General features: G+C 41.8%; 1 protein-coding gene across 1 annotated transcript in view; it reads left to right on the top strand.

Annotated features, from left to right (window-relative positions):
• ADCY8 (adenylate cyclase 8) overlaps nt 1-17548 on the top strand; it is a 259560-nt gene that overhangs the window by 222604 nt on the left and 19408 nt on the right. Inside the window, exons 13-14 of the mRNA XM_021688464.1 lie at nt 6739-6817; nt 15998-16156. Coding sequence (XP_021544139.1) covers nt 6739-6817; nt 15998-16156 — 238 coding nt within the window. The remainder of the gene's footprint in view (nt 1-6738; nt 6818-15997; nt 16157-17548) is intronic.

The raw sequence follows: 17548 nt of genomic DNA, 5'->3' as shown, positions 1-17548 counted from the left end.
GGAGCAGACTTTTAAAAGTTCCGATTTTGTGCTCCGCGGCTCTATCACTTGCCAGAAGCGGCCGCCGGAGGCCCCTCCCCCGCCGTCTCTCCTCCCGAATATCGCCTCGGATTCACTTCTCCGCACGTCCTACCTTCCAGAAAGTGGTCGCTTTTCTGATGAGAGAGTTGTTGCTCTTCTTTTCTTCGATCTCCTGTTGAGTTTGTAGGTGTTCAGAATGGTTTGATCCCTATCCAGCTGAATTCCTGAGAGGAGACGAAATCCAGGTCTCCTACTCCTCCGCCATCTTGCTCCTGTCTCTCAAAGTTAATTTTTTTTAACTGTCTTTTCTTTTTTTTAATTTTTTTTTCCATTTTCAACCAACATCTTATCCATCCCTTTTTTAAAAAAAATTTTATTTTTCATTTTTAGAGTCATATTCTATCCCTTCATAGTAGTTACCCGTATTTTTGGCATATATATATAAGTTGTTCTCTCTTTAAAATTTTGAGATAGTTTCTTCTAACAGATCAAAATATACCCTAAATATCTAGTGTATGGTTTTGTTCTATTCTCCTGCCTGATCACATTCACTCCCTTTTTTTTCCTTTTTTTTAAATCCTCTTCTTTCTTTTTTCAAACAACTTCTTATCAATTCCTTTTATAAAATTTTTTATAATTATCTTTACAGTCATATACCATCCCTTCATCATATCAACCCTTACTTTTGTACATATATAACTTTTTCTTTCTTTAAAATTTTGGGAGGCACTTTCTTCTAACAGACCAAAATATGCCCAAAATCTAGTGTGTGGCACTGATCTATGCACAAGCCTGATCATATTTGATCATATTCTGTTTTTTTGTTTTGTTTTGTTTTGTTTTTGTTCTTATCTTTTTCTTTTTCTCTTTTTTTTTCTTTTTCCTTTTTCTTTCCCTTTCTTTTTCCCCAGCTTCAGGTCTTTTCTGATTTGTTTAGAGTATATTTTCTGGGGACATTGTTACCCTGTTAGCATTTGTTCTCTCATTCATCTATTCTCCTCTGGCCAAAATGACAAGATGGAAAAAATCACCTCAACAAAAAGAACAAGAGGTAGTACTGACTGCCAGGGACCTAGTCAATATGGACATTAGTATGATGTCGGATCTAGAGTTCAGAACCATCACTTTAAAGATACTAACTGGGCTTGAAAAAAGCATGGAAGTTATTAGAGAAACCCTTTCTGGAGAAATAAAAGAACTAAAATCCAACCAAGTAGAAATCAAAAAGGCTATTAATGAGGTGCAATCAAAAATGGGGGCGCTAACTGCTAGAATAAATGAGGCAGAAGAGAGAATCAGTGATATAGAAGACCAAATGATGGAAAATAAGCTGAGAAAAAGAGAGATAAACAACTACTGGATCACGAGGGCAGAATTCGAGAGATAAGCGATACCATAAGACAAAACAACATTAGAATAATTGGGATCCCAGAAGAAGAAGAAAGAGAGAGGGTCAGAAGGTATTTTGGAGCAAATTATAGCAGAGAACTTCCCTAATTTGGGGAAGGAAACAGGCATCAAAATCCAGGAAGCGCAGAGAACCCCTCTCAAAATCAATAAAAATAGGTCAATACCCCAACATCTAATAGTAAAACTTATGAGTCTCAGAGACAAAGAGAAAATCCTGAAAGCAGCTCGGGAGAAGAGATCTGTAACCTACAATGGTAGAAACATTAGATTGGCAACAGACCTATCCACAGAGACCTGGCAGGCCAGAAAGGACAGGCATGATATATTCAGAGCACTAAATGAGAAAAATATGCAGCCAAGAATACTATATCCAGCTAGGCTGTCATTGAAAATAGAAGGAGAGATAAAAAGCTTCCAGGACAAACAAAAAAGAAAGGAATTTGCAAACACAAAACCAGCCCTACAAGAAATATTGAAAGGGGTCTTCTAAGCAAAGAGAGAGCCTAAAAGCAACATAGACCAGAAAGGAACACAGACAATATACAGTAATAGTCACCTTACAGGCAATACAATGGCACTAAATTCATATCTTTCAATAGTTACCCTGAATGTAAATGGGTTAAATACCCCAATCAAAAGACACAGGGTATCAGATTGGATTAAAAAAACAAGACCCATTGATATGCTGTCTGCAAGAGACTCATTTTCGACCCAAAGACACCCCCAGATTGAAAGTGAGGGGGTGGAAAACCATTTACCATGCTAATGGACACCAAAAGAAAGCTGGGGTGGCAATCTTTATATCAGACAAATTAGATTTTAAACCAAAGACTGTAATAAGAGATGAAGAAGGACACTATATCCTACTTAAAGGGTCTATCCAACAAGAAGATCTAACAGTTATAAATATCTATGCCCCTAACATGGGAGCAGCCAATTATATAAGCCAATTAATAACAAAAGCAAAGAAACACATCAAGAACAATACAATAATAGTGGGGGACTTTAACACCCCCCTCACTGAAATGGACAGATCGTCTAAGCAAAAGATCAACAAGGAAATAAAGACTTTAAATGACACACTGGACCAAATGGACTTTACAGACATATTCAGAACATTCCACCCCAAAGCAACGGAATACACATTCTTCTCTAGTGCCCATGGAACATTCTCCAGAATCGATCATATCCTAGGTCATAAATCAGCTCTCAACTGGTACCAAAAGAATGGGATCATTCCCTGCCTATTTTCAGACCACAATGTTTTGAAACTAGAACTCAGTCACAAGAGGAAAGTCGGAAAGAACTCAAATCCATGGAGGCTAAAAAGCATCCTACTAAAGAATAAGTGGGTCAACCAGGAAATTAAAGAAGAATTTTAAAAATTCATGAAAACCAATGAAAATGAAAACAAAACTGTTCAAAATCTTGGGATGCAGCAAAAGCAGTCCTAAGAGGAAAGTATATAGCAATACAAGGCTTTCTCAAGAAACAAGAAAGGGTTCAAATACACAACCTAACCCTACACCTAAAGGAGCTGGAGAAAGAACAGCAAATAAAGCCTAAACCCAGCAGGAGAAGAGAAATAATAAAGATCAGAGCAGAAATCAATGAAATAGAAACCAAAAGAACAGTAGAACAGGTCAATGAAACTAGGAGCTGGTTCTTTGAAAGAATTAACAAGATTGATAAACCCCTGGCCAGACTGATCAAAAAGAAAAGAGAAATGACCCAAATCAACAAAATCATGAATGAAAGAGGAGAGATCACAACCAACACCAAAGAAATACAAACAATTATAAGAACATATTATGAGCAACTCTGTGCCAGCAAATTAGATAATCTGGACGAAATGGATGCATTCCTAGAGATGTATCAACTACCAAAACTGAACCAGGAAGAAGTAGAAAACCTGAACAGACCTATAACCACTAAGGAAATTGAAGCAGTCATCAAAAATCTCCCAACAAACAAAAGCCCAGGGCCAGAGGGCTTCCCAGGGGAATTCTACCAAACATTTCAAGAAGAATTAATACCTATTCTTCTGAAACTGTTCCAAAAAATAGAAATGGAAGGAAAACTTCCAAACTCGTTTTATGAGGCCACCATTACCTTGATCCCCAAACCAGACAAAGACCCCATCAAAAAGGAGAATTACAGACCAATATCCTTGATGAACAAGGATGCAAAAATTCTCACCAAAATACCAGCCAGTAGGATCCAACAGTACATTAAAAGGATTATTCACCACGACCAAGTGGGATTTATCCCTGGGCTGCAACGTTGGTTCAACATCTGCAAATCAATCAGCGTGATACAATACATTAACAAAAGAAAGAACAAGAATCATATGATCCTCTCAATAGATGCAGAAAAAGCATTTGACAAAGTACAGCATCCTTTCTTGATCAAAACTCTTCAGAGTATAGGGATAGAGGGTACATACCTCAATATCATAAAAGCCATCTATGAAAAACCCACAGCGAATATCATTCTCAATGGGGAAAAACTGAGAGCTTTCCCCCTAATGTCAGGAACACGGCAGGGATGTCCACTATCACCACTGTTATTCAACATAGTATTAGAAGTCCTAGCCACAGCAATCAGACAACAAAAAGAAATAAAGGCATCCTAATTGGCAAAGAAGAAGTCAAACTCTCACTCTTTGCAGATGATATGATACTTTATGTGGAAAACCCAAAAGACTCCACCCCAAAACTGCTAGAACTCATACAGGAATTCAGTAAAGTGGCAGGATATAAAATCAATGCACAGAAATCAGTGGCATTCCTATACACCAACAACAAGAGAGAAGAAAGAGCAATTAAGGAGTCAATCCCATTTACAATTGCACCCAAAACCATAAGATACCTAGGAATAAATCTAACCAAAGAGGCAGAGGATCTGTACTCAGAAAACTATAAAATACTCATGAAAGGAATTGAGGAAGACACAAAGAAATGGAAAAACGTTCCATGCTCATGGATTGGAAGAACAAATATTGTGAAGATGTCAATGCTACCTAAAGCAATCTACACATTCAATGCAATCCCCATCAAAATACCATCCACTTTTTTCAAAGAAATGGAACAAATAATCCTAAAATTTGTATGGAACCAAAAAAGACCCCGAAGAGCCAGAGGACTGTTGAAAAAGAAAAGCAAAGCTGGCGGCATCACAATTCCAGACTTCAAACTCTATTACAAAGCTGTCATCATCAAGACAGTATGGTACTGGCAAAAAAACAGACACATGGATCAATGGAACAGAATAGAGAGCCCATAAATGGACCCTCAACTCTATGGTCAACTGATCTTTGACAAAGCAGGAAAGAATGTCCAATGGAAAAAAGACAGTCTCTTCAACAAATGGTGTTGGGAAAATTGGACAGTCACATGCAGAAGAATGAAACTGGACCATTTCCTTACACCACACACAAAAATAGACTCCAAATGGTTGAAAGACCTAAATGTGAGACAGGAGTCCATCAAAATCCTACAGGAGAACACAGGCAGCAACCTCTTCGACCTCAGCCACAGCAACTTATTCCTAGAAACATCGCCAAAGGCAAGGGAAGCAAGGGCAAAAATGAACTATTGGGACTTCATCAAGATAAAAAGCTTTTGTACAGCAAAAGAAACAAGTCAACAAAACCAGAAGAAAACTGACAGAATGGGAGAAGATATTTACAAATGACATATCAGATAAAGGGCTAGTATCCAAAATCTATAAAGAACTTATCAAACTCAACACCCAAAGAACAAAGAATCCAATCAAGAAATGGGCAGAAGACATGAACAGACATTTTTCCAAAGAAGACATCCAAATGGCCAACAGACACGTAAAAAGTGCTCAATATTGCTCGGCATCAGGGAAATCCAAATCAAAACCTCAATGAGATACCACCTCACACCAGTCAGAATGGCTAAAATTAACAAGTCAGGAAACGACAGATGTTGGCAGGGATGCGGAGAAAGGGGAACCCTCCTACACTGTTGGTGGGAATGCAAGCTGGTGCAGCCACTCTGGAGAACAGTATGGAGGTTCCTCAAAAAGTTGAAAATAGAGTTACCATACAATCCAGGATTGCCCTACTGGGTATTTATCCCAAAGATACAAATGTAGGGATCTGAAGGGGTACGTGCACCCCGAAGTTTATAGCAGCAATGTCCACAATAGCCAAACTGTGGAAAGAGCCAAGATGTCCATCAACAAATGGATGGATAAAGAGGAAGTGGTATATATATACAATGGAATATTATGCAGCCATCAAAAGGAATGAGATCTTGCCATTTGCAACGTTGTGGATGGAACTGGAGGGTGTTATGCTGAGCGAAATAAGTCAATCAGAGAAAGACATGTATCATATGACCTCACTGATATGAGGAATTCTTAATCTCAGGAAACAAACTGAGGGTTGCTGGAGTGGGGGGTGGGGTGGGAGGGATGGGGTGACTGGGTGATAGACACTGGGGAGGGTATGTGCTATGGTGAGCGCTGTGAATTGTGCAAGACTGTTGAATCACAGATCTGTACCTCTGAAACAAATAATGCAATATATGTTAAGAAAAAAAAAAAAAGAAGATAGCAGGAGGGGAAGAATGAAGGGGGGGGGAAATCGGAGGGGGAGACGAACCATGAGAGATGATGGACTCTGAAAAACAAACAGGGTTCTAGAGGGGAGGGGGGTGGGAGGATGGGTTAGCCTGGTGATGGGTATTAAAGAGGGCACGTTCTGCATGGAGCACTGGGTGTTATGCACAAACAATGAATCATGGAACACTACATCAAAAACTAATGATGTAATGTATGGTGATTAACATAACAATAATAAAATTAAATTAAAAAAAAAAGAATCTAAGTGAAAGCAGTTAGAACAGAGACAGCCATATCATCAGTACCATGTACCTGTCCCTTAAATAGACTAACATCTCAAGAAAAAGGAAGAGATCCTGGTCTTCGCATGGATTTTTGTGATGAGAAAGTTTCAAAGCTCTTTGAAGTCCGGAAGTGTTCTGCAAAGGGAAAATATTTTTATCAATGTGAGTGCATTGTCGAGATGCTAGACTCTAGACTCGTCCACCAGGTGTGACCAAAGTGACCTCATACCTTGGAGAATCAACTGATTTCTGAATTAGCCTATATGGAAACCCTCAGACAGCAGCCCCTATCACCTAGTGGGTGCTCAAGAAATATTCCGTCCTTTCTGTTTATCCTGCTCCTTTCTGAACCTGGTCTGCTACTGAGTCTCTTTGGGGTCCCTCCATGGTTGTAAATTCACCCCACTTGCCTTTCTTCTTCCAACAGAGATTTCCTGGGGACAAAGGAGGCATCACTGCTGCTGATGGCCATGTTCCTCCTTGCTGTGTTCTACCATGGACAGCAGGTAATCTAACACTTCACTCAAACTCCCCTCTGCCACCTGGCATTTCCCATTACCATGAAACTGACCTACAACGCTTCTGCTCTTCCTTGCAGCAAATGACCTATCAACTGCTTATAGGAAGTGGTGATTCTTAATGAATCGATTCCTAATAAAGACCACCTAATTAAAAAAACTAAGCTGGAGATGATGATTTGGCAAGCCAGGTGGTTTTTATGTCTTTCAGGTATATCTCTTTCAAAGAGATCATTGTTATAAAAAAAAAAAAATGCTTTCAATTTCTGCCTGAGGCAAACCGGGATCTCTCCCAGTTCCATTATTGCCTGCATAAAGTCATTCCTGGAGAAGTTGTGTGCTGGTCTAGGGAACCATGCAGGTGTGAGGATCAGTTGAGCCAGGGTCTTAATCCAGCCTCTGACTCTGAGTTTGTGGCCTTAAGCAAGTCGCTCATCTCCCTGAACCTAGAGGTCTTCCTCAGGTGTGAAATAGGATAATAACACCTGGATGGGTCCGTTTTGAAGAACCATTTGAGATTATCATGTGCAGCATTTTGCGCACTGCCTCACATAAGTATAGGAAATGCTTCATTCCTTATTTGCCTCAAGCAGATAAAGTGCCTAAAGTATATCGATGCCACTTCCCTATGAGCTGCTACTCTGCTGGGATCTGGGGTGGGTACTGTGGCTAGCTCTGTATAAAACCCCATCCCTGGTCCCAAGGGTTCCAATCTCCTGGAGGAGAGCAGACCCTAAATAATGCGATGAGGGACCTGCTATGTGCGGATCAGGCCGTCCAAGGACTTCAAGAGTTGGAGGGGCAAGAATTTATTCTGCATGGGAGCGTGATACCAGGCTTTGCCTAGGGGATTTACCTGCTGTGGCCAGTAGGACATCTCCATGTGGACTCAGACCATGAATGCTGTGGTGTTCATCAACAGGGGAGATTTTCTCTCCCTGGTAGAGCCAGGTCCTGCCAGATTCTCTGCCCTGCCCTGGATCCCTGTCCATCTTTCTTTGATCTGCATGCACTTCAAAAAAAGTAACCAGGAAAGGAGAAAAACAAAACAGGAAGACTCTCAGCTAGAGCAGAAATAGAAACATAGTGCTGAGAAATCACCATGAAAACGCGGAGGTAATTAATCAACCCTGAGAAACCCTGAAACAGCTCCAAACCCCGAGAACCTAGAAATACATACGAAGTGATGTGTAATAAGGGGGATGGTAACATGTAATCAAGGTGGGAGAAAGATAAGTATAAAGACTTAATAAGGAGGAAGGGTTAGTGTGTATCAAGTTCCTACTCTGTGCCTCTATTATCTGTATCATCCTCCCAACAACCCGGAATGGTAGTTACTAGCAGTCCTGTTTCACAGATGAAGAAAGTCATGCTACTCATCTAGTTGGGGGGTGGGGGGAACCAGTTTCAAACCCAGATCTTTCTCCAAAGCCCACCCTTTCCACTTCTCTAGAATGGAGAAAGAAAGAAGTTAACATACCAACAAAATGGCCCCAGGCACTCAATCTTGCAGTGTGACTTTGATTTGGTTTTAAATTTGAGCTGAAATCATGGCAAAATAATAAGCCACATATCAAAATCTAGCCATTTCCAGAATTCCTGTATTTAGGTATTTCTGGCTATCTGTCAGAGCTGGGGTCATATCTTCCATGTCTCAATGGCTTCTGGTTACAGAGGAGAACTCCTTAGTCTGACACGCAAACAGCAATCCATCTGAGGGCTATGAAGACGGAATCAGACAAGGCGATCCTACAGAGAAACATACCCACCCTCCACCCCCCATGTTTGAAACTGAGGAATGAGCAACCCCACTGAGATAACTAAGAGAGAGCAAGTTCAGAGTGAGGGGCTCATTCCACAATAGGAAGGATGCTCCTTTCTCCTCTGTCACCTTACAGAAGTATTTTGTGCCCTGGCAGTGCCCCTTCCTCAGTACCCTTCTAACATTCTGATTCAATTTGTTCTATGCCCCATTTGTCCTGGGAAACAGACAGCCTAACCATGTTAAGATTATGTGTAAAGTAAGAGTATATTTGTGCATAGTGAGGATCCGAGTGCTTAAGTGAAATCTGATATGGCTCCTTCTTATTTTTAACTTTCAAAAGGCTCTAAAATTACATAATCACGTCCCATAATGGTAGCAGTTTCAGGTCTATAGGCTTTGGAGTGGGGAAGAAGTATTCAAGCCCCAACTCTGCCACTTAGTGGCTATGCGACCTTCAGCAATTTACTTAACTTTCTGAGTCCCAGTTTTCCCGCCTATAAAATGGGTGTGCTAACAGGTTCTACTTCATAGGGCTGTTATAAGATTATACAAGAATATAATTGTAATATACTAATCCCAGTGGTTTGCACATAGAATACGTTTTCAAAAATCCTAAGCTATGGATGCTTTACTTTGAAAACAGGCCTCTGAGACAAACAGGGAAAGTATTATTATGCATCTGGTCCCAAGTCACCGAGGTCTTAAAGCCAACAAGGAACACCAGGTAGAAACAGGAATCCAAAACTTCCGGGTCTATTCTCTCCCCACTGAGTGCCCCTGTCTCTCTTTGCGAGAGGAGTCTTTCTGCCTCACCTGCATCACTTCTGTGTCCTCTGTCTACCGCACCTGTCAGGCTCCTGTTTCTCTGAACCCAAGTCTGCCTATCCCTGGGTCTGCTACCTGCTTCCACCAGTTTCTCTTTTTGGGACTCAGAGGCCCTTAATTTTTTTAAAGGTTGAATGGTGCCCATCGATGCCTGGTACACAGCAGCAGCCTTGGTAGGAGCATGTGTAATGAGACATCTCCAGAGGGACAGAGGGACTTATGTAACTGAACACTTGGGAAATTTCATCTTGTCCATATGCTGAAGGTCTATGCCATTCCTTCCTCCTCCTCCAAGGCAGGTGAACGTTCTAAACGGTGGAGAGACAGAGAGCAGTCAGGTGCCTGCCGCCTCGCCTGGTTCACTTGCAGCCCTGAGGTGTGGGCTTGGCTCAGGGGCTCCATTTATAGCAGAGGAAGCCGTCTCTGCACACAGGGACAGAGATTAATGAGGTCTCCAGTCACTTACTTCCAGGTCAGATAAAGACAGGCACCAGGACTGTGTGGCTTAGAAGGAAAGACCCAAGCATTGGAACCAGGTATTCTTTTTTTTTTTTTAGAGAGAGAGACTAAGAGAGAGAGAGCACATGGGGCAGGGAGAGGGAGAGAGAGAATCCCAATCAGGCTCCATACCCAGTGCGGAGCCCCATGTGGTGCTCCATCTCATGACCTTGAGATCATGCCCTGAGCTGGAATCGAGTCAGATGCTTAACCGACTGAGCCACCCAGGCGCCCCTGGAACCAACTGGGAGGATGGGTGACATTGAGAAACTCAAGCCCCTTGAGCTCACATTCCAAATTACCTGTAAAATAAGAAGGATAATAGTTCCCTGCGAGGAGTTGGAGAATGGCTCCATGAGGTCAAATACATATAGAGCAGGGGTTAAGTCACAGCTTGGCGTCAGAATGTTCTGAGTTCAAAGCCAGTCTCTATTTGTGAGCCCTTGGGCAATTGACTTTGCCTTACTGTGACTCCATTTCCTCACCTGTGAAATGGAAATAATAAAGTATCCACCTTGTTGAGTCGTGTGACTAAATGAGCTTCGGTATACAGGAAGGGCTTAAAACAGTGCCTGGTCCAAGGCAAGAGCCGGGCCAGTGTTAGCTCTCATTCTGTGCTAAGAGCGTGGCACAAAGCTTCTGAACAATAAGTGTTGGTTCCCTTGGTACTCTTCTCATAGAGCCAGTTCCCTAATAGTCTGGTGAAAATCAAGAAAGAGATTGCACTTCCAAATCCATTGACAGTTCTTGAGCAAATGCTGAAGAATTTTCACTTTTAAAGCTTCTGTGTGCCTTCTGTGTGCTTTGCCTTGCTGTCCACGCCTGCTCTAACCAGTGTGTTGAAATGTTCTCTTTCCTTAACATGTTCCTCTGTCTTTCATTTTTCTCCCTTCACCACTGAGCTGAGAGCAAATCAAAGGCAGAGACTGAATTTCACGCATCTTTGTATGCTGAGCACCGTGCACATAGTAGGTGCACAATACACTAGATCTTTAGTAAACTGGAAAGGCTTACTTTCCTCCCCTGGAGATTAAATAAGCGATGCCTGCCTGCATAAGACTTGCTTTGTCAAGAGACAGAGCTGTCCTCGGATTAGAGTCTCCTTATGGACATGTCTTCAGCGCAGTGACCAGCCGTCACCTGGCTGAAATGCAAAGTGTGTTCTTAACTTGTAACTGAAAAATCCTGGCTGAAATCAACTCCAGGACTCAAGGTTTCCCTACCTGTGTTTCCAAGCTGAATTCAACCAGATGAAAGGTTTTCAATAGAAAATAAATAAAAGATGATCTGCTTCAACCAAGCATGCATTTTTAACGGAGATAACTAAACATTTCATTTGGGTAAGAAAATACTGTCCTACAACTTGACAAATTAAAATTTGATGCTCTTGAATCTGGAAGGAAAAAAGCTAAAGCACAGCCTTGATCTGACCTTATCCACTGCTGCCTTAAGTTGAAGTAGTACCTTATAAATCTATAGTTTAGACATTTCAGAATTCTTTTGCATGCAGAATGTGATTTGGTCCATATAATAGATCCATATAATAATCCATGCCTCTTGAACTAGACATGATGGGGACAATTATCCTTATTTTTTTAGAATGGGAACCAAAATACCAGAAGTTGAATGACTTTCCCAAAGTCATACAACAAAACAGTCAAGACCAGCATTCTTTTTTTTTTTTGGTAGTTAATACGAATTTTTTTTTCCCTTTTTTTTTTTATTATGTTATGTTAGTCACCATACAGTACCTCATTAGTTTTTGCTGTTCCATGATTCATTGTTTGCGTATAACACCCAGTGCTCATTGGAATACACGCCTTCCTTAAGACCAGCATTCTTTTGTGCAACATGCTGCCTCCACTCATTTTTGTTCTTATGGAAAATCTCAAATATATACAAAAGTTTATGAAATGCATAATAGTCCCACAACTTCAACTCCTGTGTCTTTTCTCGCCTATCTCTCTATTCATTTTGCTCATCGCTCCTTCCCAGTTATTTTGAAGCAAATTCCAGATGTCCTGTCATTTCATCTGTAAATGTTTCAATATGCATCTAATCAAGATAGAGAATTTTAACCTAATCACAATGCTATTAGACACTTTAAAAAAGAAAATGGTGTTTCTCTAACATTGTCAAGCCTCTAGGCACTGTTTCAATTTCTTAATTGGTTTATAATTATATTTTTTTTAGTTTGTTTATTTGATTTGGGTCGCAAATAAAATCTGTGTATTGCCATTGGTTGATTATCTCCTAAGTCTGTTAATTTATAAGATAACTCTCCATATCTTTTTTTCTGGCAACATTTTGTGAGAGTCGTCCAACTTCTATAATGCTTCCCAGTTTAGAGTTTGTCGATTGCATCCTCTCAGGGCATTTAACACATTCCTCTGTCCATTGTTTTTCCTGTATTGGTAGTTATGTTTAGAAACTTGGTGAGATTCAGTTTCAGTTTTTTTCTACAAAAATATGTTATTGGTTGGTTTTGTGAATTACTTTTAACAGGCACGTAATATCTGCTTTTCTTTTTTTCTATTAGCAACTATTGACAAGAATAGCCTCTATTAATTTATTATATAGGTGGTGATATCTCCATTCTATCAATAGTCCATAAGTCATTAGCTAGAATACAGTTTGAAGGAGAGCCTACTCTTCCAAGTACAGCTCATAAAGCAAAGGCAGGATAAATGGTTAATTCTTTCCCTGTAACTGCATTTCCCCATAAATTTCCCAGTCAGCCTGTCCCCAAGCACCACCCAGAGATGATCAATGAGGTTGTGTGTCTTAAGTGTCATTGTGAACTGAGGCATGCTACCATATTCCCTGTGTTTCAATCCATTGCAATCACTATCCTTTTTTTTTAAAGATTTTATTTATTTATTTGAGAGAGAGAATGAGAGAGAGAGAGAGAGAGCATGAGAAGGGGGAGGGTCAGAGGGAGAAGCAGACTCCCCGCCGAGCAGGGAGCCCGATGCGGGACTCGATCCCGAGACTCCAGGATCATGACCTGAGCCGAAGGCAGTGGCTTAACCAACTGAGCCACCCAGGCGCCCGTAATCACTATCCTTATTAAAGCTCCATTTGTCACATCTTTGACACGTGGGAGCCTGTTCACATAACCCCCCATCGTCTCTGGGGGTCTTCTTATTTTCTGGTGTGAAAAGATGGTCCAGGCTTGTACGTTTCCTGCCCTAAATTTCGGCCATTTCTGCAAAGAGTGTGAGGTCACTTTTGTAGGAATTGATACTTTGAAACCACAGTCTGGACACTGGGAGTTCCCACTGCTACTAGATTTCCATTATTTCTAGGCTTTTATATCAGTGGGCCAAGGTAGGAAATATGTACATACCATGAGTTCATAGTAATACTTACTGACTTTTGGCTTAGACCCATCAATTTTAGATCTGCGTCTCCTTTTTCTCTTCCCAGAAATACCAGTTCTCAGTGACAACAATACAATTACCCATTTGATTTATCCTGCAATTCACAAGCAGTAGTCTAAGAGCAATGACACAGACACTGCCGCCCACAATGTGATTGTTATAAATGGTTTTAAGCTTCTTTTTGAGTTCCTTTTATCCTAGACTATTTCCCTCTACAAATGTGTCATCAAATTATTGTGTTAAATATATTTGGAATATCTCTTCTCGATGTGGTTATATGCATAGATTCATTTGCTTGTCTGTCTGTTTTAACAGAGTTTTTTTAAACAACTATTTAGTTGTTTTTTTTTTTTTTAAAGATTTCACCCATTCATTTGAGACAGAGAGAATGAGAGAGAGAGAGCACATGAGAGGGGGGAGGGTCAGAGGGAGAAGCAGGCTCCCCGCCGAGCAGGAGCCCGATGCGGGACTCGATCCCGGGACTCCAGGATCGTGACCTGAGCCAAAGGCAGTCGCTTAACCAACTGAGCCACCCAGGCACCCCAAACAACTATTTAGTTTTATAATTTATAATTAAATGTTTCCACGATTCAATAGCCAAGTTTATGAAACAAGATATAATTTTAAAACTTTAAATTCTATCCCTATTTCTCCACCCTATTTCCTCCCTTCCTCATCTCTTTGGTAATGAGTTTTTATGTTTGACCTTTTATTCTTCAATTTCCCAATAAATAAAGAAAAATATATACATGTGGACAGAGAAGTAGATGCCCCCTTTTTATTTATTTTTTTAATTCTTTATTTTAAATTCAATTTAGTTAACATATAGTGTATTATTAGTTTCAGGGGTAGAATTTAGTGATTCGTCAGTTGCGTACAACACCCAGTGCTCATTACATCACACGCCCTCCTTAATGCCCATCAACCAGTTACCCCATCCCTCTACCCCCTCCCCTCCAGCAACCCTCAGTTTGTTTCCTAGAGTCTAGCATCTCTTACAGTTTGCCTCCCTCTCTATTTTCATCTTATTTTATTTTTCCTTCCCTTCCCATACGTTCATCTGTTTTGTTTCTTAAATTCCACATGTGAGTAAAATCGTAAGGTATTTGTCTTTCTCTGATTGACTTATTTTGCTTAGCATAATACCCTCTAGCTCCATCCATGCTCCTTTTTTAGATGCTCCCTTTTTAGATCAAAGGTGGCATACTCTACACACTTTTCTCTACCTTGGAGACTAGTCCATCAAAGTATAGAAAAACAGTTTTCCCCTTTTTATTATAGTTTATTGGACCAACAAAATGAGCACCCGGGTTGTTTTTTTGTTGTTACAAATTCTGCTGAGGGAGTTATCCTGTGCCTCTGTCTTTCCATATTTTTACCATGCACTGAGACTTTCACCTAAGACAGAGGAAAGGAACTAGCTGAATGTTTTAAGCCCTTGAATTCAGGACATTTAATCATGTGTTTGGCTGTGCAGCATATTGTCCATTTTGACAGTTAAAGACTTGGAAATAGGGATGCCTGGGTGGCTCGGTCGGTTAAGAGTCTGCCTTAGGCTCAGGTCATGATCCCAGGGTCCTGGGATCGAGTCCTGCATCAGGCTCCTTGCTCAGCGGGGAGCCTGCTTCTCCCTCTGCCTGCCACTCCCCCTGTTTGTGCTCACTCTCTCTCTCTCTGACAAATAAATGAATAAAATCTTAAAAAAAGAACAGATTTGGAAATAATGGCATCCCCAAAGCTGTGGTAAATATGGTATAGGAGATTCTTTAAAAAGGAAGCTGTCTGCTCTCCAGTGCAGGGAAACTAAGACAAAGGGGAACTAATAATGTGCATTGAGTACCTACTGTGAGCCACGTGCCTTCTCTGTAACTTCCTAAGTAATTCTTCTTCCAGTCCCGCATGCTCATTAGTGTTCATCCCAATGGCAGAGATGAGGAATCTGTGATGAAGTCACGAGTCCAGGTTACAGCGTTTGAATGTGGGACTGGGACTCTAAGGCACATCTGTGTCATAACTTAAAATCCACAATCCTTCAATTCATTTCTTCTTCTTGCCTAGTGATAAAGAGCTGAGACTCTGAAGTTGGACTCTGGAGTTACCTCCAGTCCTGGCTTCCCCCCTCACTAGTGTGTGACTTTGGTCAAGTCACTCAGCCCTGTTTACTTTGACTTTCTCATCTGCAAAATAAGGGTTGATAATGATACCTCCCTATCAGGGTTGTTGTGTGATGAAGGGAGTGAATGGATGTGTATTGGTTAGAATAATAGCTGATACGTAGCAAGCACCATCTAAGTGTTAGCTGGCTTTATCATCGGAATTTATTTGTGGAGTCAACAAGTATTGATGTAACATCTCCCCTGCACTGGGCACGGTGCTCCAGGGTAAAGATATCATTGAGCAGGTGAAGGGACTCCTGACCTCACAGTGCCTACAATCTAGTAGACGACACAGTCATCCCCAGATAATCACACAATCACAAAATCATAGGTGCCTTAATGGTAGGAAGGGAAGGTACACAGTCCCGTGGAGTCTACTCACCCTCCCATCTCTGGGCATCAGGCAAAATGCCCCTCAGCATGCTCAGCTCGGGCTCTCTTTCGTTTGTGAAGGGTTCCAGAGAAGCCTCCCACGCTGCGTACCTGAGCCCATACCCTGAGATCTCACCAGTTCCTTCTCTCTCTCTCTCACACATGGCAGCTGGAGTACACAGCCCGCCTTGACTTCCTTTGGCGAGTACAAGCCAAAGAGGAGATCAATGAGATGAAGGAGCTGAGGGAACACAACGAGAACATGCTCCGGAACATTCTACCCAGCCACGTGGCCCGCCACTTCCTGGAGAAAGACCGAGACAATGAGGTGAGCCCAGGCTTGTCTGGCTGTGAAGAGGGGGGGTGGGGGCGGGGGTGCAGTTGGACACACTGGTCCCGAACTCTGGGAGAATTCCCACTGCCCTCGTGTGAGCACCCAAGAATAGAGACCATGCTACCCCAGAGTGCCAGGCCACCCAGACTGCCTAGCTCCACCAGGTCTACGCAGGGCCTCCCCAGCACCAGGGACCACATCTGTAAGATGGACTTCATGTGAGCTCCATCCCGAGACTAGATTGAAATTTGAGTTTTAGATACGTCTATGCACATGTTTCTGTGTATCCATGGAGTGGGATCTCCAGTGTCTCTCCCAGTGTGTGTAAGATGTTACTATTGATGTTACTTGCTGATATGCTGAAGACATTTGGGTTTGTGACCCTTGCCTGAGGGTAGAACTAGGAGAGACCCCCCCCCCGCCAGGTCCATTTCCCACCCAAGCCACCACAGCAAGATCAGTGGAAGAGAAGTAAAGGCAATGAATAAGCTGCTGCTTGAATAATCTTGATGCATCAAGACCTTGGAGGTCTCCTGGATGCACATCCAAGCACCGCCCACCCTCCTCAACAGACGGAGTTCTCTGGAATCAGCTTCAGGCCTGCTTTTCTCAAGGCCCCCTAAGGTCAGGGGCTTTGTTGCAAGAGCTTCTTGACAAATCCAAGAAAGCAGAGAGACTTGTGCATCCGCCATGACCACCAGAAGGAGCAGGTGAAACACTGGAGCCCTCAGAGGGAAAACCAGAAGAGAAATGAAAAGAAAGCTGCTTTTCAATTAAAGCACAAAAACAGTGAGGTATCTGGGACCACGGGGGAAGAGCAAGAATTTACTGGCTTTATCCTGAAAGGAAGGAAACCCCCCAGAGATGCTGAGGTCATCAGCTGTGGTCCAGGCCAAACCTCCAATGAGCAAAATAAATGACAGATTCGGCCTTAATCATAGAAGACATGTTCAATCCAATGTCTTGTCATGCTTCTTTGAGGTTTTAAATATTTAAATAGCTCAGAGTTGACCAGGCTTAACCACAAAGTTTTGACATGGCCTAGAGAATGTTCACTCTATAAATAACCATTTACGGAACACCTGCTGTGTTCTGGGCACTGGGCACTATCTCAGCTACTGAGATAAGCAATTGATGTAAATGATCTTTGGTTCTAGTTATAGTCTTAAGAGGAGAGTTCATCACCCCACATTATTGACGAGGACTCGGGGGCTCAGAGAGGGCCATGACATGCCTCCCTGTATGGAAGCAAAGCTGTGAAAAAATCCAGCCCTGCAGATTTCTGCCCTCTGTGCTGCACTGCCCTTACTGTGCCTCTGGGGGTTTGGCAAGACTAGCGTGTGTGTGTGTGTGTGTGTGTGTGTGTGTGTGTGTGTGTGTGTGTGT

This window comes from Neomonachus schauinslandi, chromosome 4 (genome assembly GCF_002201575.2).
Source record: "Neomonachus schauinslandi chromosome 4, ASM220157v2, whole genome shotgun sequence".
Classification (NCBI taxonomy): Eukaryota; Metazoa; Chordata; class Mammalia; order Carnivora; family Phocidae; genus Neomonachus; species Neomonachus schauinslandi.
The sequence above is the reverse complement of the archived record's forward strand: the minus strand, read 5'-3'. Positions and strand labels throughout refer to the sequence as shown.